At 39.7% G+C, this 17,941-nt stretch overlaps 1 protein-coding gene across 1 annotated transcript in view; it reads right to left on the bottom strand.

Moving 5' to 3' along the window:
• SIGIRR (single Ig and TIR domain containing) overlaps positions 1-17,941 on the bottom strand; it is a 119,830-nt gene that overhangs the window by 28,950 nt on the left and 72,939 nt on the right. Inside the window, exon 7 of the mRNA XM_053720510.1 lies at positions 6,034-6,136. Within this exon, the coding sequence (XP_053576485.1) occupies positions 6,034-6,136 (103 nt within the window). The remainder of the gene's footprint in view (positions 1-6,033; positions 6,137-17,941) is intronic.

Raw genomic sequence — 17,941 nt, 5'->3', positions numbered from 1 at the left:
TGTTTCTGTAAGGGAGCCGATTCCAGACACAATCGGTCTCCCCGGCGGACAACGAATGTCCTTATGTATTTGTGGTAGCAGATATAGGGTAGCAACCTTAGGAATTTTGACTTTGAGGAATTTATGTTTTTTCTTATCAATGGAACCTTCTGCAAGAGCGTTATTGATCAACTTATTGTATTGTTCTAAAAAAGTTTCAGTGCGGTTTCCCAACAAGCGTTTATAATTTTTCTTATTATCTAGTTGATTATTGGCCTCAGCTACATACATTGTAGTGGGCCATATCACAATATTGACCCCCTTGTCACTGTTTTTGATTTGTACATCTGTCCACTCAGATAGTTCTCTTAGAGCATCCATTTCTGGTTTAGGTAAATTTGCTTCTAAGATGTTTTTAAACTCTTTAATGGTTAAGATGTCATTACAAACCAGATTAAAAAATGTAACAGTATGGGGTGAAACATTATTAGGAGGGACAAAGTGTGATTTGGTCTGTAGAATTTTACACCAACTTTGATCTATAGGATCATTATTAGTAGGTTCGGAATCCCCAAGCAAAGCAATAAGATCATTTATTGCGGTCAAGTCTGCTGAGTTTAAAGAACTTGTATCTGCATTATTGGAAAAATATTTTTGGAGCAAAATTTTCCTTGCAAATAAATGAGTGTCTTTAATGGCTTCAAACTTGTCAATTTGGTTGGTAGGTACAATTGATAAACCTTTGCGGAGTACTGAGATGTGTGTTTGTGTCCTATCAGATAAATTGATGACATTTAAACCAGAGTCAACTATTTCTTTTTGTTGAACTGGGTCTTTTGACTGAAACGAACTTGGCGTTTTATGCGGGGTTTGTTTACCCCTCCGGGTTCTCCACCTAAAGGGACATTCGCATTAGTGACATGTGGCTTTATTCTGTTGCTAAGTATGGGTTTAGGTGTTCTTTCCCCATCAGAGTTGTCTGTGTCAGTTGTGTCACATTCTCTGTCAGAAATGTCTGAGTCAGAATTAGTCATTTTAATGTGACTCCATGAGTACACTGTGCCTTTGGCATAATCAGTTAAATCCCTATCGATTTTTTTTCTCTTTTTTGTCAGAAATAAATTTGGCACATTTTTCAACCTCGCATTTTATTTTATTATAAGATTTTTGGAAATCATCCCTTAGTTCAAATTGTTTCAGCTCATCACTTATTTTGGTAATTTCCCCAGTAATATCAGTCAGTTTGTCCGTTTTATGTTCCACTAAGTAGCCTATTAGCTTAAAGGAACATTCAGTAAGAGCACCCTCCCTCTTGATTTTATGCTTTGGTTTAAGACCACTAAAGGATGGGAATAATTTGAGGCGTAACCCTCTAGGGACTACATAACTTTCTTGGTAGAAATTTTACATTCCAATGTTCCATTGTCTTTTAATTTGTTTTTTTCTGATTCTATTCAGATCTTTTAAAGACTTTAACCATTCCCCATCATTGAGACTTTTGATTTTAAGATCTATAGTTAGATTTTTAATGTCGTCAGACCACTTTTGCATCTCAGTTCCTAAATCAAAGGATGCTATACTATATGTTTGTGGTTCTGTGCTCAAGTACCTGGTGAAAATGGAGATTGAGTTCACCAAACAATTAAATGTTTAATAAAGGTAGAGAGTAATACTGGCACTAGGACCTAGTAATGAGGAAAAAGGGCCTTTGGTATTGCCCGGAGCTGCCCCTAAAATAATATACAATTAATAAAATAGGAAAAAAAGAAAAAGAGTTTATAGCGAGTTACGGAGTTAGTGTGCATGGATTATTAATAACCGCAGAGCTTTTAAGAGGAGGTTAGCAATACACCACGGATCCCAGTCCCAACACTTTGAAAACACAATCACACCACGATTATTATACATACAGGCTTAATATGGATATCTGTCACTGCACTTAAATTCCTATTAAATTATGTTAGTAATCATAATAATTAATAGGATCATATATGACTAATGCTGTATACATAGAGAGCATTGATTGGCTCTGTGGTGGGTGGTGTCTGTTACCGGTTGGTGATTGGACAACCAGGTCACAGTGATTCAGTACTTAAGATGGTGGCACCTAGGCTTTGGCTTATCCATATTCACAATGATAAAGGCCATGACAGGGACAAAACGCGTTTGTGTATTATTTTTAGCTATATACATGTCTCTGATCCCTGGCACCTGAAGCCGACGATTCCTGATATTGGCCAGGAAACAGGGGGCTGATTGCATAACGTTATTTTAGCTGGTTTTGGTTGGTTAGTGTTTTACTTGTTTACCTTAGAGGATATGTCCTCATCTTTTTAATGCATATTTATTAAAGTTATATGATTTTAACTTAATTCACTTTCAAATAGGAAAGAGTGCTAGTTTAACCCCTTTTTTGTTTTTTCCTTTTTTATTAATAGTACAATAGGAAGTAACATAGTAGTAAATTACTTGTAGCACTTGGTTAGTACAATAGGATGTAACAGGGTAATAAAGTACTCGTAGCACTTGGTTAGTACAATAGGATGTAACAGGGTAGTAAAGTACTTGTAACACTTGGTTAGTACAATAGGATATAACAGGGTAGTAAAGTACTTGTAGCACTTGGTAAGTACATTAGGAAGTAACATGGTAGTAAGCACTTGTAGCACTTGGTTAGTACAATAGGATGTAACAGGATGGTAAAGTACTTGTAGCGATTGGTTAGTACAATAGGATGTAACAGGATAGTAAAATACTTGTAGCACTTGGTTAGTACAATAGGATATAACAGGATAGTAAAGTACTTGTAGCAATTGGTTAGTACAATAGGATGTAACAGGGTAATAAGCACTTGTAGCACTTGGTTAGTACAATAAGATGCAACAGCATAATAAAAAATTTGTAACACTTGGTTAGTACAATAGGATGTAATAGGGTAGTAAATTACTTGTAGTACTTGGTTAGTACAATAGGAGGTGCCAGGGTAATCAGCACTTGCAGCATTTGGTTAGTACACTGATTAGAACAGCCAATAGGATTTTAGAAGCTCTCATCCTATTGGCTGATTTGAATTTGAAGAATCAAATCAGCCAATAGGAATGCAAGGGATGCCATATTTAATTGAGTACTTTAAATTCACTATTCAGTGTACATCGGCGATCGTACGAAGAGGATTCTCCACACTCCATGGTTCCGCGGTCCAGGATGAAGATAGAAGAGGTTGCCGCTTAGAAGAAAACTTCAACGCCGGACTTCAGGAACAGTGAGTACTTATCTGGGGGTTAGAGTTAGGCTTTTTTAAAAAAAAAAAAAAAAATTAAACTTTTTTAATTTATGTAATGGGGTTAATTTTGGGGGTGTTAGGTTAGGGGCTTAATGATTAGTTAATTGCGATGTGGATTATTGTCAAAGTCGGGGTTAATAGTTTAAATAGCTAGATTGCGTTGTGGGGGATGGCAGATTAGGGGTTAATAGTTTAAATAGATACTTTGCGATGTGGGGGCATTGCGGATTAGGGGTTAGTTTAAATAGGTAGTTTGCGTTGTGGGGCATGGCGGTTTAGAGATTAATACATTTATTATTAGTTGTGATGTGGGGGGAATGGCGGATAGAGGGGTTTTGATGTGTTGGGTTAGATTTCAATGGGAAAAAAGGTCTCAAAGAGCAACTTTTTCCTGTTTTACACCTAGTTTAGCTGGGTGTTATTTTTGTTAGTGTATTGGCAGCCTCTGACCGTGTATTTACGGTTTGCATGGGCATTGGAAACCGGGTATTATTTAAAGATTAGCGGCTTCCCATACTTTGTATGGGACACAATAATGTTTTCGGCAGCCAGAGTCCGGTTGCCGAAATTGGGTTATAACGGGCCGTTGGAAGCAGTTGATAAACGATATTGTTTCTGACAGAATATTTATCGGTTTGCGAGTGTACACAAACAGAATTATGGCTCAATAGAAGTGAGCCCTTAGTTAGTACAACAGGATGTAATAGGGTAGTAAATTACTTGCAGCACTTGGTTAGTACAGTAGGATGTAACAGGGTAATAAGCACTTGGTTAGTACAATAGGATATACCAGGGTAATAAGCACTTGTAGCACTTGGTTAGTACAATAGGATGTAACAGGGTAATAAATTACTTGTAGCGCTTGGTTATTATAATAGGATGTAACAGGGTAATAAGCATTTGTAGCACATGGTTTGTACAATAAGAAGTAACAGGGTAGTAAATTACTTGTAGCACTTGGTTAGTGCAATAGGATGTAACAGTGTATTTTACTAGTACTAACCAAATGCTGCAAGTATGTAAATTACTTGCAGCATTTGGTTAGTACAAAAGGATGTAACAGGGTAGTAAATTACTTGTAGCACTTGGTTAATACAATAGGATGTAAGAGGGTAGTAAAGTACTTGTAACACTTGGTTAGTACAATAGGATGTACCAGGGTAATAAGCACTTGCAGCACTTGGTTAGTACAATAGGATGTAACAGGGCAATAAGCACTTGTAGCACTTGGTTAGTACAATAGGATGTAATGGAGTAGTAAAGTACTTGTAGCACTTGGTTAGTACAATAGGATATAACAGGGTAGTAAAGTACTTGAAGCACATGGTTAGTACAATAGGATGTAACAGGGTAATAAGTACTTGTATCACTTGGTTAGTACAATAGGATGTACCATGGTATTCGGCACTTGCAGCAGTTGGTTAGCACAAAAGGATGTAAGAGGGCAGTAAAGTACATGTAGCACTTGGTTAGTACAATAGGATGTAACAGGGTAGTAAAGTACTTGAATCACTTGGTTAGTACAATAGGATGTAACAACATAGTAAAGTACTTGAATCACTTGGCTAGTACAATAGGATGTAACAGGGTAATAAAGTACTTGTAGCACATGGTTAGTACAATAGGATGTAACAGGGTAGTAAATTACTTGTAGCACATGGTTAGTACAATAGGATGTAACAGGGTAATAAGCACTTGTAGCACATAGTTAGTACAATAGGATATAACAACGTAGTAAAGTACTTGAATCACTTGGCTAGTACAATAGGAAGTAACATGGTAGTAAAGTACTTGTAGCACATGGTTAGTACAAAAGGATGTAACAGGGTAATAAGCACTTGTAGCACTTGGTTAGTACAATAGGATGTAACATGGTAGTAAAGTACTTGTAGCACTTGGTTAGTACAATAGGATGTAACAGGGTAGTAAAGCATTTGTAACAGTTGGTTTGTACTATAGGATGTACCAGGGTAGTAAGCACTTGTAGCACTTGGTTAGTACAAGAGGATGTAACAGGGTAATAAGCACTTGGTTAGTACAAGAGGATGTAACAGTGTAATAAGCACTTGTAGCACATGGTTAATACAATAGGATGTAACAGGGTAGTAAAATACTTGTAGCATTTGGATAGTACAATAGGATGTGCCAGGGTAATAAGCACTTGTAGCACTTGGTTAGTACAATAGGATGTAACAGGGTAATAAGCACTTGTAGCACTTGGTTAGTACAATAGGATGTACCAGGGTAATAAGTACTTGTAGCACATAGTTAGTATAATAGAATGTAACAAGGTAGTAAGTACTTGTAGCACATGGTTAGTATAATAGGATGTAACAAGGTAGTAAGTACTTGTAGCACATGGTTAGTACAATAGAATGTTACAGGGTAATAAGCACTTGGTTAGTACAATAGAATGTTACAGGGTAATAAGCAATTGTATCACATGGTTAGTATAATAGGATGTAACAAGGTAGTAAGCACTAGTAGCACATGGTTAGTATAATAGGATGTAACAAGGTAGTAAGCACTAGTAACACTTGGTTAGTACAATAGGATATAACAAGGTAGTTAGTACTTGTAGCACATGGTTAGTACAATAGAATGTTACAGGGTAGTATAGTACTTATAGCAGTTGGTTAGTACAATAGAATGTACCAGTGTAATAAGTACTTGTAGCACATGGTTAGTACCATAGGTTGTACCAGGGTAATAAGCAGTTGTAGCACTTGTTTAGAATATTATATGATACCTTACAGTATTATGGTTCTCACCTGAAGTTATTCTGGCACCATTCCTGCTGCAAGTACCCAAGAGACAGAATCACTATAAGACGCCGGCAGCGACTGACATTCATAAGCAGCTCAGCAGAGGGCTCTGGGGATCATAATGACAGTAATACAGTTTGTCATTTAAAGAAACCAGAATATAAATATTTGTATTCAAGTAACTGTACTACTACCTATCTAACCCTCTCCATAAACACTAAGGCCTAGATTTGGAGTTTTGTTGGTAACGACCCGCGTAGCTAACACCGGCTTTTTTCTGGCCGCACCATAAAAATAACTCTGGTATTGAGAGTCCACATAAAGGCTGCGTTAGGCTCCAAAAAAGGAGCGTAGAGCATTTTTAACGCAGCTTCAACTCTCGATACCAGAGTTGCTTACGCAAGCGGCCAGCCTCAAAAACGTGCTCGTGCACGATTCTCCCATAGAAAACAATGGGGCTGTTTGAGCTGAAAAAAAAACTAACACCTGCAAAAAAGCCGCGTTCAGCTCCTAACGCAGCCCCATTGTTTGCTATGGGGAAACACTTCCTACGTCTGCACCTAACACTCTAACATGTACCCCGAGTCTAAACACCCCTAACCTTACACTTATTAACCCCAAATCTGCCGCCCCCGCTATCGCTGACCCCTGCATATTATTATTAACCCCTAATCTGCCGCTCCGTAAACCGCCGCTACTTACATTATCCCTATGTACCCCTAATCTGCTGCCCTAACATCGCTGACCCCTATATTATATTTATTAACCCCTAATCTGCCCCCCACAACGTCGCCTCCACATGCCTACACTTATTAACCCCTAATCTGCCGAGCGGACCTGAGCGCTACTATAATAAAGTTATTAACCCCTAATCCGCCTCACTAACCCTATAATAAATAGTATTAACCCCTAATCTGCCCTCCCTAACATCGCTGACACCTAACTTCAATTATTAACCCCTAATCTGCCGACCGGAGCTCACCGCTATTCTAATAAATGTATTAACCCCTAAAGCTAAGTCTAACCCTAACACCCCCCTAAGTTAAATATAATTTACATCTAACTAAATTAATTAACTCTTATTAAATAAATTATTCCTATTTAAAGCTAAATACTTACCTGTAAAATAAATCCTAATATAGCTACAATATAAATTATAATTACATTGTAGCTATTTTAGGATTAATATTTATTTTACAGGCAACTTTGTAATTATTTTAACCAGGTACAATAGCTATTAAATAGTTAAGAACTATTGAATAGTTACCTATTTAAAATAATTACAAAATTACCTGTCAAATAAATCCTAACCTAAGTTACAATTAAACCTAACACTATACTATCATTAAATTAATTAAATAAAATACCTACAATTACCTACAATTAAACGTAACACTACACTATCAATACATTAATTAAATACAATACCTACAAATAACTACAATGAAATAAACTAACTAAAGTACAAAAAATAAAAAAGAACTAAGTTACAAAAAATAAAAAAATATCTACAAACATAAGAAAAATATTACAACAATTTTAAACTAATTACACCTACTCTAAGCCCCCTAATAAAACAACAAAGCCCCCAAAAATAAAAAATGCCCTACCCTATTCTAAATTACTAAAGTTAAAAGCTCTTTTACCTTACCAGCCCTGAACAGGGCCCTTTGTGGGGCATGCCCCAAGAAGTTCAGCTCTTTTGCCTGTAAAAAAAACATACAATACCCCCCCCCAACATTACAACCCACCACCCACATACCTCTAATCTAACCCAAACCCCCCTTAAATAAACCTAACACTAAGCCCCTGAAGATCTTCCTACCTTGTCTTCACCATACCAGGTTCACCGATCGGTCCTGAAGAGCTCCTCCGATGTGCTGATCCAAGCCCAAGCGGGGGGCTGAAGATGTCCATGATCCGGTAGAAGTCTTCATCCAAGCGGGGCAGAAGAGGTCTTCCATCCGATTGAAGTCTTCATCCAGGCGGCATCTTCTATCGACATCCATCTGGAACGGAGCGGCAGCATCCTGAAGACCTCCGACGCGGAACATCCATCCTGACCGACGACTGAACTACGAATGACGGTTCCTTTAAATTACGTCATCCAAGATGGCGTCCCTCGAATTCCGATTGGCTGATAGGATTCTATCAGCCAATCGGAATTAAGGTAGGAATATTCTGATTGGCTGATGGAATCAGCCAATCAGAATCAAGTTCAATCCGATTGGCTGATCCAATCAGCCAATCAGATTGAGCTCGCATTCTATTGGCTGTTCCGATCAGCCAATAGAATGCGAGCTAAATCTGATTGGCTGATTCCATCAGCCAATCAGAATATTCCTACCTTAATTCCGATTGGCTGATAGAATCCTATCAGCCAATCGGAATTCGAGGGACGCCATCTTGGATGATGTCATTTAAAGGAACCGTCATTCGTCGTTCAGTCGTCGGCCAGGATGGATGTTCCGCGTCGGAGGTCTTCAGGATGCTGCCGCTCCGTTCCAGATGGATGTCGATAGAAGATGCCGCCTGGATGAAGACTTCAATCGGATGGAAGACCTCTTCTGCCCCGCTTGGATGAAGACTTCTACCGGATCATGGACATCTTCAGCCCCCCGCTTGGGCTTGGATCAGGACATCGGAGGAGCTCTTCAGGACCGATCGGTGAACCTGGTATGGTGAAGACAAGGTAGGAAGATTTCCAGGGGCTTTGTGTTAGGTTTATTTAAGGGGGGTTTGGGTTAGATTAGGGGTATGTGGGTGGTGGGTTGTAATATTGGGGGGGGTATTGTATGTTTTTTTTACAGGCAAAAGAGCTGAACTTCTTGGGGAATGCCCCACAAAGGGCCCTGTTCAGGGCTGGTAAGGTAAAAGAGCTTTTAACTTTAGTAATTTAGAATAGGGTAGGGCATTTTTTATTTTGGGGGGCTTTGTTGTTTTATTAGGGGGCTTAGAGTAGGTGTAATTAGTTTAAAATTGTTGTAATATTTTTCTTATGTTTGTAGATATTTTTTTATTTTTTGTAACTTAGTTCTTTTTTATTTTTTGTACTTTAGTTAGTTTATTTCATTGTAGTTATTTGTAGGTATTGTATTTAATTAATGTATTGATAGTGTAGTGTTAGGTTTAATTGTAGGTAATTGTAGGTATTTTATTTAATTAATTTAATGATAGTATAGTGTTAGGTTTAATTGTAACTTAGGTTAGGATTTATTTGACAGGTAATTTTGTAATTATTTTAACTAGGTAACTATTAAATAGTTCTTAACTATTTAATAGCTATTGTACCTGGTTAAAATAATTACAGAGTTGCCTGTAAAATAAATATTAATCCTAAAATAGCCTTAATGTAATTATAATTTATATTGTAGCTATATTAGGATTTATTTTACAGGTAAGTATTTAGCTTTAAATAGGAATAATTTATTTAATAAGAGTTAATTAATTTCGTTAGATGTAAATTATATTTATTTTAGGGGGTGTTAGGGTTAGACTTAGCTTTAGGGGTTAATACATTTATTAGAATAGTGATGAGCTCCGGTCGGCAGATTAGGGGTTAATAATTGAAGTTAGGTGTCGGCGATGTTAGGGAGGGCAGATTAGAGGGTTAATACTATTTATTATAGGGTTAGTGAGGCAGATTAGGGGTTAATAACTTTATTATAGTAGCGCTCAGGTCCGCTCGGCAGATTAGGGGTTAATAAGTGTAGGCAGGTGGAGGCGACGTTGTGGGGGGCAGATTAGGGGTTAATAAATATAATATAGGGGTCGGCGGTGTTAGGGGCAGCAGATTAGGGGTACATAAGGATAACGTAGGTGGCGGTCGGCAGATTAGGGGTTAAAAAAATTATTAGAGTGGCAGCGATGTGGGGGGACCTCGGTTTAGGGGTACATAGGTAGTTTATGGGTGTTAGTGTACTTTAGAGCACAGTAGTTAAGAGCTTTATAAACCGGCGTTAGCCCAGAAAGCTCTTAACTACTGACTTTTTTCCTGCGGCTGGAGTTTTGTCGTTAGATGTCTAACGCTCACTTCAGACACGACTCTAAATACCGGAGTTAGAAAGATCCCATTGAAAAGATAGGATACGCAATTTACATAAGGGGATCTGCTGTATGGAAAAGTCACGGCTGAAAAGTGAGCGTTAGACCCTATTTTGAGTGACTCCAAATACCGGAGGTAGCCTAAAACCAGCGTTAGAAGCCTCTAACGCTGGTTTTCACGGCTAACGCCAAACTCCAAATCTAGGCCTAAGTGTTCTACTGCAGATAAGCTCCAAAATGTAAACAAACATTCACACACAAATAATATATCATAGTTGTCAACAGTCCCTGATTTCCAGGGATAGTCCCTGGATTTTGTCCCTAGAAATATCTCCATCTGTAGTGCTGCAGTTATTAGGAAGGTGCAGCAAGGAGTCTGTCCCTAGAGAAGGTGCAGCAAGTAACAACTAACAGAGTCATTGTAATAGATTATACAATTAAGTATAGGTAGCTGGATCTGCATTATGGAATCATTACTCTGCTTAATTAGAAAATTAGATAAACTATATAGGTAGTGATTCGAATGTCATTCACACTGCTAACTTTATTGAAAAATCAAAAAGAAGAGAAAAATAAATTCTCATACATACAAATGGTTTGAGCTCAAATGAAAAACACTTAAACCAGAAAAAAACACTAGAACTCCTATCCAGTTTATGTAATCTGGAATAGTAACAGCCAGCAGTAAATACGTATCTATATCAAATAAGCCCTTACCATCCGAGGGCTAAAGTTAAATTATCTTTATCATTTTAAACTAACTGCTAGGCTTAAATATCCATATATATTAACTGAGAGAGTCTAGTTATTACCACATGGTAAGCAAGTTTAAAAAAAAATGGAGAGACAGAGATTCTCCAGAGGACCCCTGACGCGCGTTTCACAAAGCCCTCTGAAGAACCTTCTCTAGGCACAGACTCCCTGCCGCACCTTTTCTAGGCACAGACTCCTTGCCGCACCTTCTATAGGCACAGACTCCCTGCTGCACCTTCTCTAGGCACAGACTCCCTGCTGCACCTTTACTAGGCATAGACTCCATGCTGCACCTTCTCTAGGCACAGACTCCTTGCTGCACCTTCTCTAGGCACAGACACCCTGCAGCACCTTCTCTAGGCACAGACACCCTACAGCACCTTCTCTAGGCACAGACACCCTACAGCACCTTCTCTAGGCACAGACTCCTTGCTGCACTTTTGTCTGAGTGATCAATGTTTAAGCAGCTACAAATCAGAGAAAAAAACATTTACAAACATCTCCTCCCACTAGGAAAGCAGCTGTGCTGACTTGTAAAATAGGTGGGATTACTTGGCTACTACTGTAGATAATTTATTGTTTGCATCTTTGCATTATTTAGTATGACAGTAATCTTCATATTTTAGTTACCTGCAGCTTACTGATTTTAGCATGAGTTTTAAACATACACCACTTCATACAAACAGTGCAAAACTATGACGATTGCTGTTAGACTAAACAATACAAAAATCCATTTGCCCCCACCAGTTCACCCAGTCCAGTGCTGTGCATAATCACACAGTAAGATCAGCTGCACTGAGTGTTTACTGTGCGTCTCCTGTTTATAGTAATTTGACACACTGCAGCCTAACTCCTCCCCTGCACCTCTGCCCTGAGTATCATTAGGAGACCAGGATAACTTAGGAAGCATTGCTGCTGGCTATTAGAACAGTGCATCTAAGGTCATTTTGTGTCACTTCAATCATGTGCGTCTTTAAGCACTATGCTGAGCCCTGCAATAGTGCAATATATAGGGAAGTGATAACTGTCCAGTTCTTATATATTGATTAGGAGATGGTTTATGTTTAATTATAACTTTACTGCAATACTTCAAGAATGCTTCTATTTGTATGGTCTTTTGGAAGAATTAATAACTGTTAATAGTATAGTTTTGTAAATATATGTGCACATGTATTAACTTAAATTATATACTTTAATACATTTTGACTAGTGATATAGACTGTTTTCTGTTTACTGGTACAAATTCTAAACCAAAGTAATTCTTTTTATTCTTTAAAAAATTTAAAAGTGTGTTTTTGCATATTGCTTTACTTTAATTACTGCAAATGATGAAATTCAAAATTGTCAGGATTGTGCTTTTTATGGTTGGGAGATGTCTACATTTGCAATACCATTCTGCCTAGGAAGCTTTAGCTCTGATTAAAATGTGTACATAAATATTTTTGTATAGCTGTTTTATTAACCCTCTATTGACTAGACAGCCATATAAAATGCTACCTTTTGTGCCCAAAATTTGGTGTATAATATATATACTGTATATATCCTATAATATAAAAGGCCAAGTGTGTTTGTGCGAAGCTGTCATGCGCAGTAGAGACAGCACAAGGACAAACACATCTGGCCTTACCTGATCTGCTGTTCGCGGCACTGTGCGGCGAAAGTGGGCGTGGCCTGGTGTGACCGGGTGCGGTCGGCGTGAGAGAGAGGGGGGGATAGAAATGGGGAGAGACAAAAAGAGATGGGAAAGAGCTAAAGAGAGGGGAAGAGAGAGGAAAAGAGAGGAAAAGAGAGGGGAAATAGCAAAAGAGGGGGGAGAGAGCAATACAGAGGGGAGAGAGACAGAGCAAAAGAGAGGGGGGAGAGACAGAGCAAAAGAGAGGGGGGAGAGACAGAGCAAAAGAGAGGGGGGAGAGACAGAGCAAAAGAGAGGGAGCGAGAGCAAAAGAGAGGGATGGAGAGACAGAGCAAAAGAGAGGGATGGAGAGACAGAGCAAAAAAGAGGGATGAAGAGAGAGAGCAAAAGAGAAGGGAAAGAGACAGAGCAAAAAAGAGAGGGGGGAGAGACAGAAAAAGAGAGGGGGGAGAGAGAGAGCAAAAGAGATAGGGGGAGAGAGACAGAGCAAAAGAGAGGGATGGAGAGACAGAGCAAAAGAGAGGGATGGAGAGACAGAACAAAAGAGTGGGATGGAGAGACAGAGCAAAAGAGAGGGATGGAGAGACAGAGCAAAAGAGAGGGATGGAGAGACAGAGCAAAAGAGAGGGATGGAGAGAGAGAGAGAGCAAAAGAGAGGGATGGAGAGAGAGAGCAAAAGAGAGGGATGGAGAGAGAGCAAAAGAGAGGGAGGAGAGAGAGAGCAAAAGAGAGGGAGGAGAGAGAGAGCAAAAGAGAGGGAGGAGAGAGAGCAAAAGAGAGGGGGCGAGAGAGAGCAAAAGAGAAGGGAAAGAGACAGAGCAAACGAGAGAGGGGGAGAGAGAGAGCAAAAGAGAGGGGGAGAGAGAGCAAAAGAGAGGGGGAGAGAGCGCAAAAGAGAAGGGGGGAGAGCGCGCAAAAGAGAAGGGGGGAGAGAGCCTAAAAGAGAGGGGGGGTGAGAGCGCCAAAGATGGGGGGGAGAGTGCAAAAGAGAGGGGGAGAGAGAGCACAAAAATGAGGGGGGAAAGAGAGCACAAAAAAGAGGGGGGAGAGAGAGCACAAAAAAGAGGGGGGAGAGAGAGCACAAAAAAGAGGGGGGAGAGAGAGCACAAAAAAGAGGGGGGGAGAGAGAGCACAAAAAAGAGGGGGGAGAGAGAGCACAAAAAAGAGGGGGAGAGAGCACAAAAGAGAGTGGGGAGAGAGAGAGCACAAAAGAGAGGGGGAGCGAGAGAACAAAAGAGAGGGGGGAGAGAGAGAGAGAACAAAAGCGAGGGGGAGAGAGCGCAAAAGAGATGGGGGAAAGAGAGAGCGCAAAAGACAGGGGGGAGAGAGAGAGCGCGCAAAAGAGAGGGGGAGAGAGAGTGTAAAAAGAGAGGGAAGAGAGAGAGCGCAAAAGAGAGGGGGTGAGAGAGCAAAAGAGAGGGGAGAAAGAAAGCAAAAGAGAGGGGGGAGAGAAAGCAAAAGAGACGGGGGAGAGAGGGAGCAAAAAAGAGGGGAAAGAGCAAATGAAAGGGGAGAGAGTGCAAAAAAGAGGGGAAAGAGCAAATGAAAGGGGAGAGAGAGCAAAAGAGAGGGGGGGTAGAGAAAGCAAGAGACAGGTGGAGCGAGAGAGAGCGCAAAAGAGAGGGGGAGAGAGCACAAAAGAGAGGGGGAGAGAGAGCAAAAGAGGGGGAGAGAGAGAGCAGAAGAGAGGGGGGAGAGAGAGAGCAGAAGAGGGGGGGGAGAGAGAGCAGAAGAGAGGGGGGGGAGAGAGAGCAGAAGAGAGGGGGGGAGAGAGAGAGCAGAAGAGAGGGGGGGGGGAGAGAGAGCAGAAGAGAGGGGGAGGGAGAGAGAGCAAGGGGTAGGACCACTGTACTTCAAAAAATGGCCCATGTAAACGGGCTTTAGGACTAGTATAAATATATATATATATATATATATATATATATATATATATATATATATATATATATATATATATATATATATATATATATATAGTCCATGTAAGAAACAAGGTAACAGCACCACAGTACAAAAAAATCTTCTTTTATAGGTGAAAAATCTTTATTTGAGGTATAGCAACCATTAAAAAGCGACGTTTCGGACCTACATGGTCTTTAATCATGCATGATTAAGGACCATATAGGTCCGAAACGTCGCTTTTTAACGGTTGCTATACCTCAAATAAAGATTTTTCACCTATAAAAGAAGATTTTTTTGTACTGTGGTGCTGTTACCTTGTTTCTTACATGGACTGTATATGCTGGAGTTTGGCTGATACTCCTTGGTAACAAGCACACAGGTTGGAGAGAAATTTTACAAAACCTATGGTGCTTGACTCAACTCATTTACCTTTATATATATATATATATATATATATATATATATATATATATATATACATACATACTGTATGTGTGTGTGTGTGTGCTGTAATCTGTATAATAAGCTATGGATAAGTCTAAATTATACTATTACTATCAAATGGGTGTGTTTTGATCACAGAACTGAGTAGCCAGAGCAGTAGGTCCTCATTACTCCGGTAACCTGCTTGTTGGCTCTGATGCAAAGTGCCCCTGGAATTTTTAAATATTGGTGTATATATATATATATATATATATATATATATATATATATATATTCGTGTGTGTGTGTGTGTTTGTGTGTAGATACAGAGAGATACAATTGTCTTTCCCCTACTTAGACCACCTATGGAAATACAATACGATTTTTTCTTATGAAAGTACAATTCTTCTTTTTAGAATTACACTAGCATGTGTCAAAACACTGTAAAAAATAAATTAGCTACTCTCTTACTTTAGATTAAAGGGACACTGAACCCACATTTTTTCTTTCGTGATTCAGATAGAGCATGCAATTTTAAGAAACTTTCTAATTTACTCCTATTATCAATTTTTCTTCATTCTATTGGCATCTTTATTTGAAATGCAAGAATGTATGTTTAGATGCCGGCCCATTTTTGGTGAACAACCTGGGTTGTCCTTGTTGATTGGTGGATAAATTCATCCACCAATAAAAAAGTGCTGTCCAGAGTCTAAACCAAAAAAAAGCTTAGATGCCTTCTTTTTCAAATAAAGATAGCAAGAGAACGAAGAAAAATTGATAATAGGAGTAAATTAGAAAGTTGCTTAAAATTGCATGCTCTATCTGAATCCCATAAGAAAAAATTTGGGTTCAGTGTCCCTTTAAATGTAGAGAAGAAAAGCTGCTAATAAAAACGCTCACCTAGATTACGAGTTTTGCGGTAACAGGGGTGCGGTGCTAACGAACAGTTTTCCCTCACCGCTCACTTGCAGACAACGCTGGTATTACGGGTTTTTAGAAACCCGGGCGTTTGGCCGCAGAAAAGTGAGCGTAGAGCTAAATTTTGCTCCAAATCTCACCTCAATACCAGCGCTGCTTACGGTAGTGGTGAGCTTGCAAAACGTGCTCATGCACAGCTGAAAAAAACCTAACACCTGCAAAAAAGCAGCGTTCAGCTCTCAACGCAGCCCCATTGATTCCTATGGGGAAATACATTTTATGTTTACACCTAACACCCTACCCTGAACCCCGAGTCTAAACACCCCTAATCTTACACTTATTAACCCCTAATTCGCCGCCCCCGACATCGCCGACACCTACATTATATTATTAACCCCTAATCTGCCGCTCCGTACACTGCCGCCACCTACATTATACTTATTAAACCCTAATCTGCTGCCCCCAACATCGCCGGCACCTACATTATATTTATTAACCCCTAATCTGCCACCCCCAATGCTGCCGCCACCTACCTACACTTATTAACCCCTAATCTGCCGCCAACAACGTCGCCGCCACAATATTAAAGTTCTTAACCCCTAAACCCCCTAACTTAAATATAATTTAAATAAATCTAAATAAAATAACTACAATTAACTAAATTATTCCTATTTAAAACTAAATACTTACCTATAAAATAAACCCTAAGATAGCTACAATATAACTAATAGTTACATTGTAGCTAGTTTAGGATTTATTTTGATTTTACAGGCAACTTTGTATTTATTTTAACTAGGTAGAATAGTTATTAAATAGTTATTAACGATTTAATAGCTACCTAGTTAAAATAAAGACAAATTTACCTGTAAAATAAAACCTAACCTATGTTACAATTACACCTAACACTAAGCTATAATTAAATTAATTTCGTAAACTAAATACAGTTAAATACAATTATCTAAAGTACGAAAAACCCCCCCACTAAATTACAGAAAATAATTACAAGTTTTTAAACTAATTACACCTAATCTAATCCACCTAATAAAATAAAAAAGCCCCCCAAAATAATAAAAAGCAAAAGAGGGGGGGGGGAGAAAGAGAGCAAAAGAGAGGGGGGAGAGAGAGAGCGCGCAAAAGAGAGGGGGGGGGAGAGAGAGCACAAAAAAGAGGGGGGAGAGAGCACACAAAAGAGGAGGGAGAGAGAGCGCAAAAGAGAGGGGGGAGAGAGAGCGCAAAAGAGAGGGGGGAGAGAGAGAGATAGAGAGCGCAAAAGAGAGGGGGGGAGAGAGAGAGAGAGAGAGCACAAAAGAGAGGGGGGAGAGAGAGCAAAAGAGAGGGGGAAAGAGAGAGCGCAAAAGACAGGGGGAGAGAGAGAGCGCAAAAGACAGGGGGAGAGAGAGAGCGCAAAAGACAGGGGGAGAGAGAAAGCGCAAAAGACAGGAGGGAGAGAGAGAGCACAAAAGTGAGGGGGAGAGAGAGAGCACAAAAGAGAGGGAAGGGAGAGAGAGCGCAAAAGAGAGGGAAGGGAGAGAGAGAGCGCAAAAGAGAGGGAAAGGAGAAGAGCGCAAAAGAGAGGGGGAGAGAAAGCTCAAAAGAGAGGGCGAGAGAGTAAAAGAGAGGGGAGAAGGAAAGCAAAAGAGAAGGGGGAAAGAAAGCAAAAGAGAAGGGGGAGAGAAAGCAAAAGAGAAGGGGGAGAGAGGGAGCAAAACAGAGGGGAAAGAGCAAATGAAAGGGGAGAGAGCAAAAGAGAGGGGGTAGAGAGAGCAAAAGAGAGGTGGAGAGAGCACAAAAGAGAGGGGGAGAGAGAGCAAAAGAGAGGGGGAGAGAGAGCAAAAGAGAGGGGGAGAGAGAGAGCAGAAGACAGGGGGAGAGAGAGAGCAGAAGACAGGGGGAGAGAGAGAGCAGAAGACAGGGGGAGGGAGAGAGAGCAAGGGGTAGGACCACTGTACTTCAAAAAATGGCCCATGTAAACGGGCTTTAGGACAAGTATAAATAAATATATATATACACATATATATATATATACATATAGATATATATATATACATACATACATACATACTGTCTGTGTGTTTGTGTGTGTGCTGTAATCTGTATAATAAGCTATGGATAAGTCTAAATTATACTATTACTATCAAATGGGTGTGTTTTGATTACAGAACTGAGTAGCCAGAGCAGTTGAACAGTAGGTCCTCATTACTCCGGTAACCTGCTTGCTAGCTCTGCTGCAAAGTGTCCCTG

The sequence above is a fragment of the Bombina bombina genome, chromosome 7, assembly GCF_027579735.1.
Source record: "Bombina bombina isolate aBomBom1 chromosome 7, aBomBom1.pri, whole genome shotgun sequence".
NCBI classification, from domain to species: Eukaryota; Metazoa; Chordata; class Amphibia; order Anura; family Bombinatoridae; genus Bombina; species Bombina bombina.
Note: the sequence above shows the minus strand (reverse complement) of the source record. Positions and strands in the feature narration are given on the sequence as shown.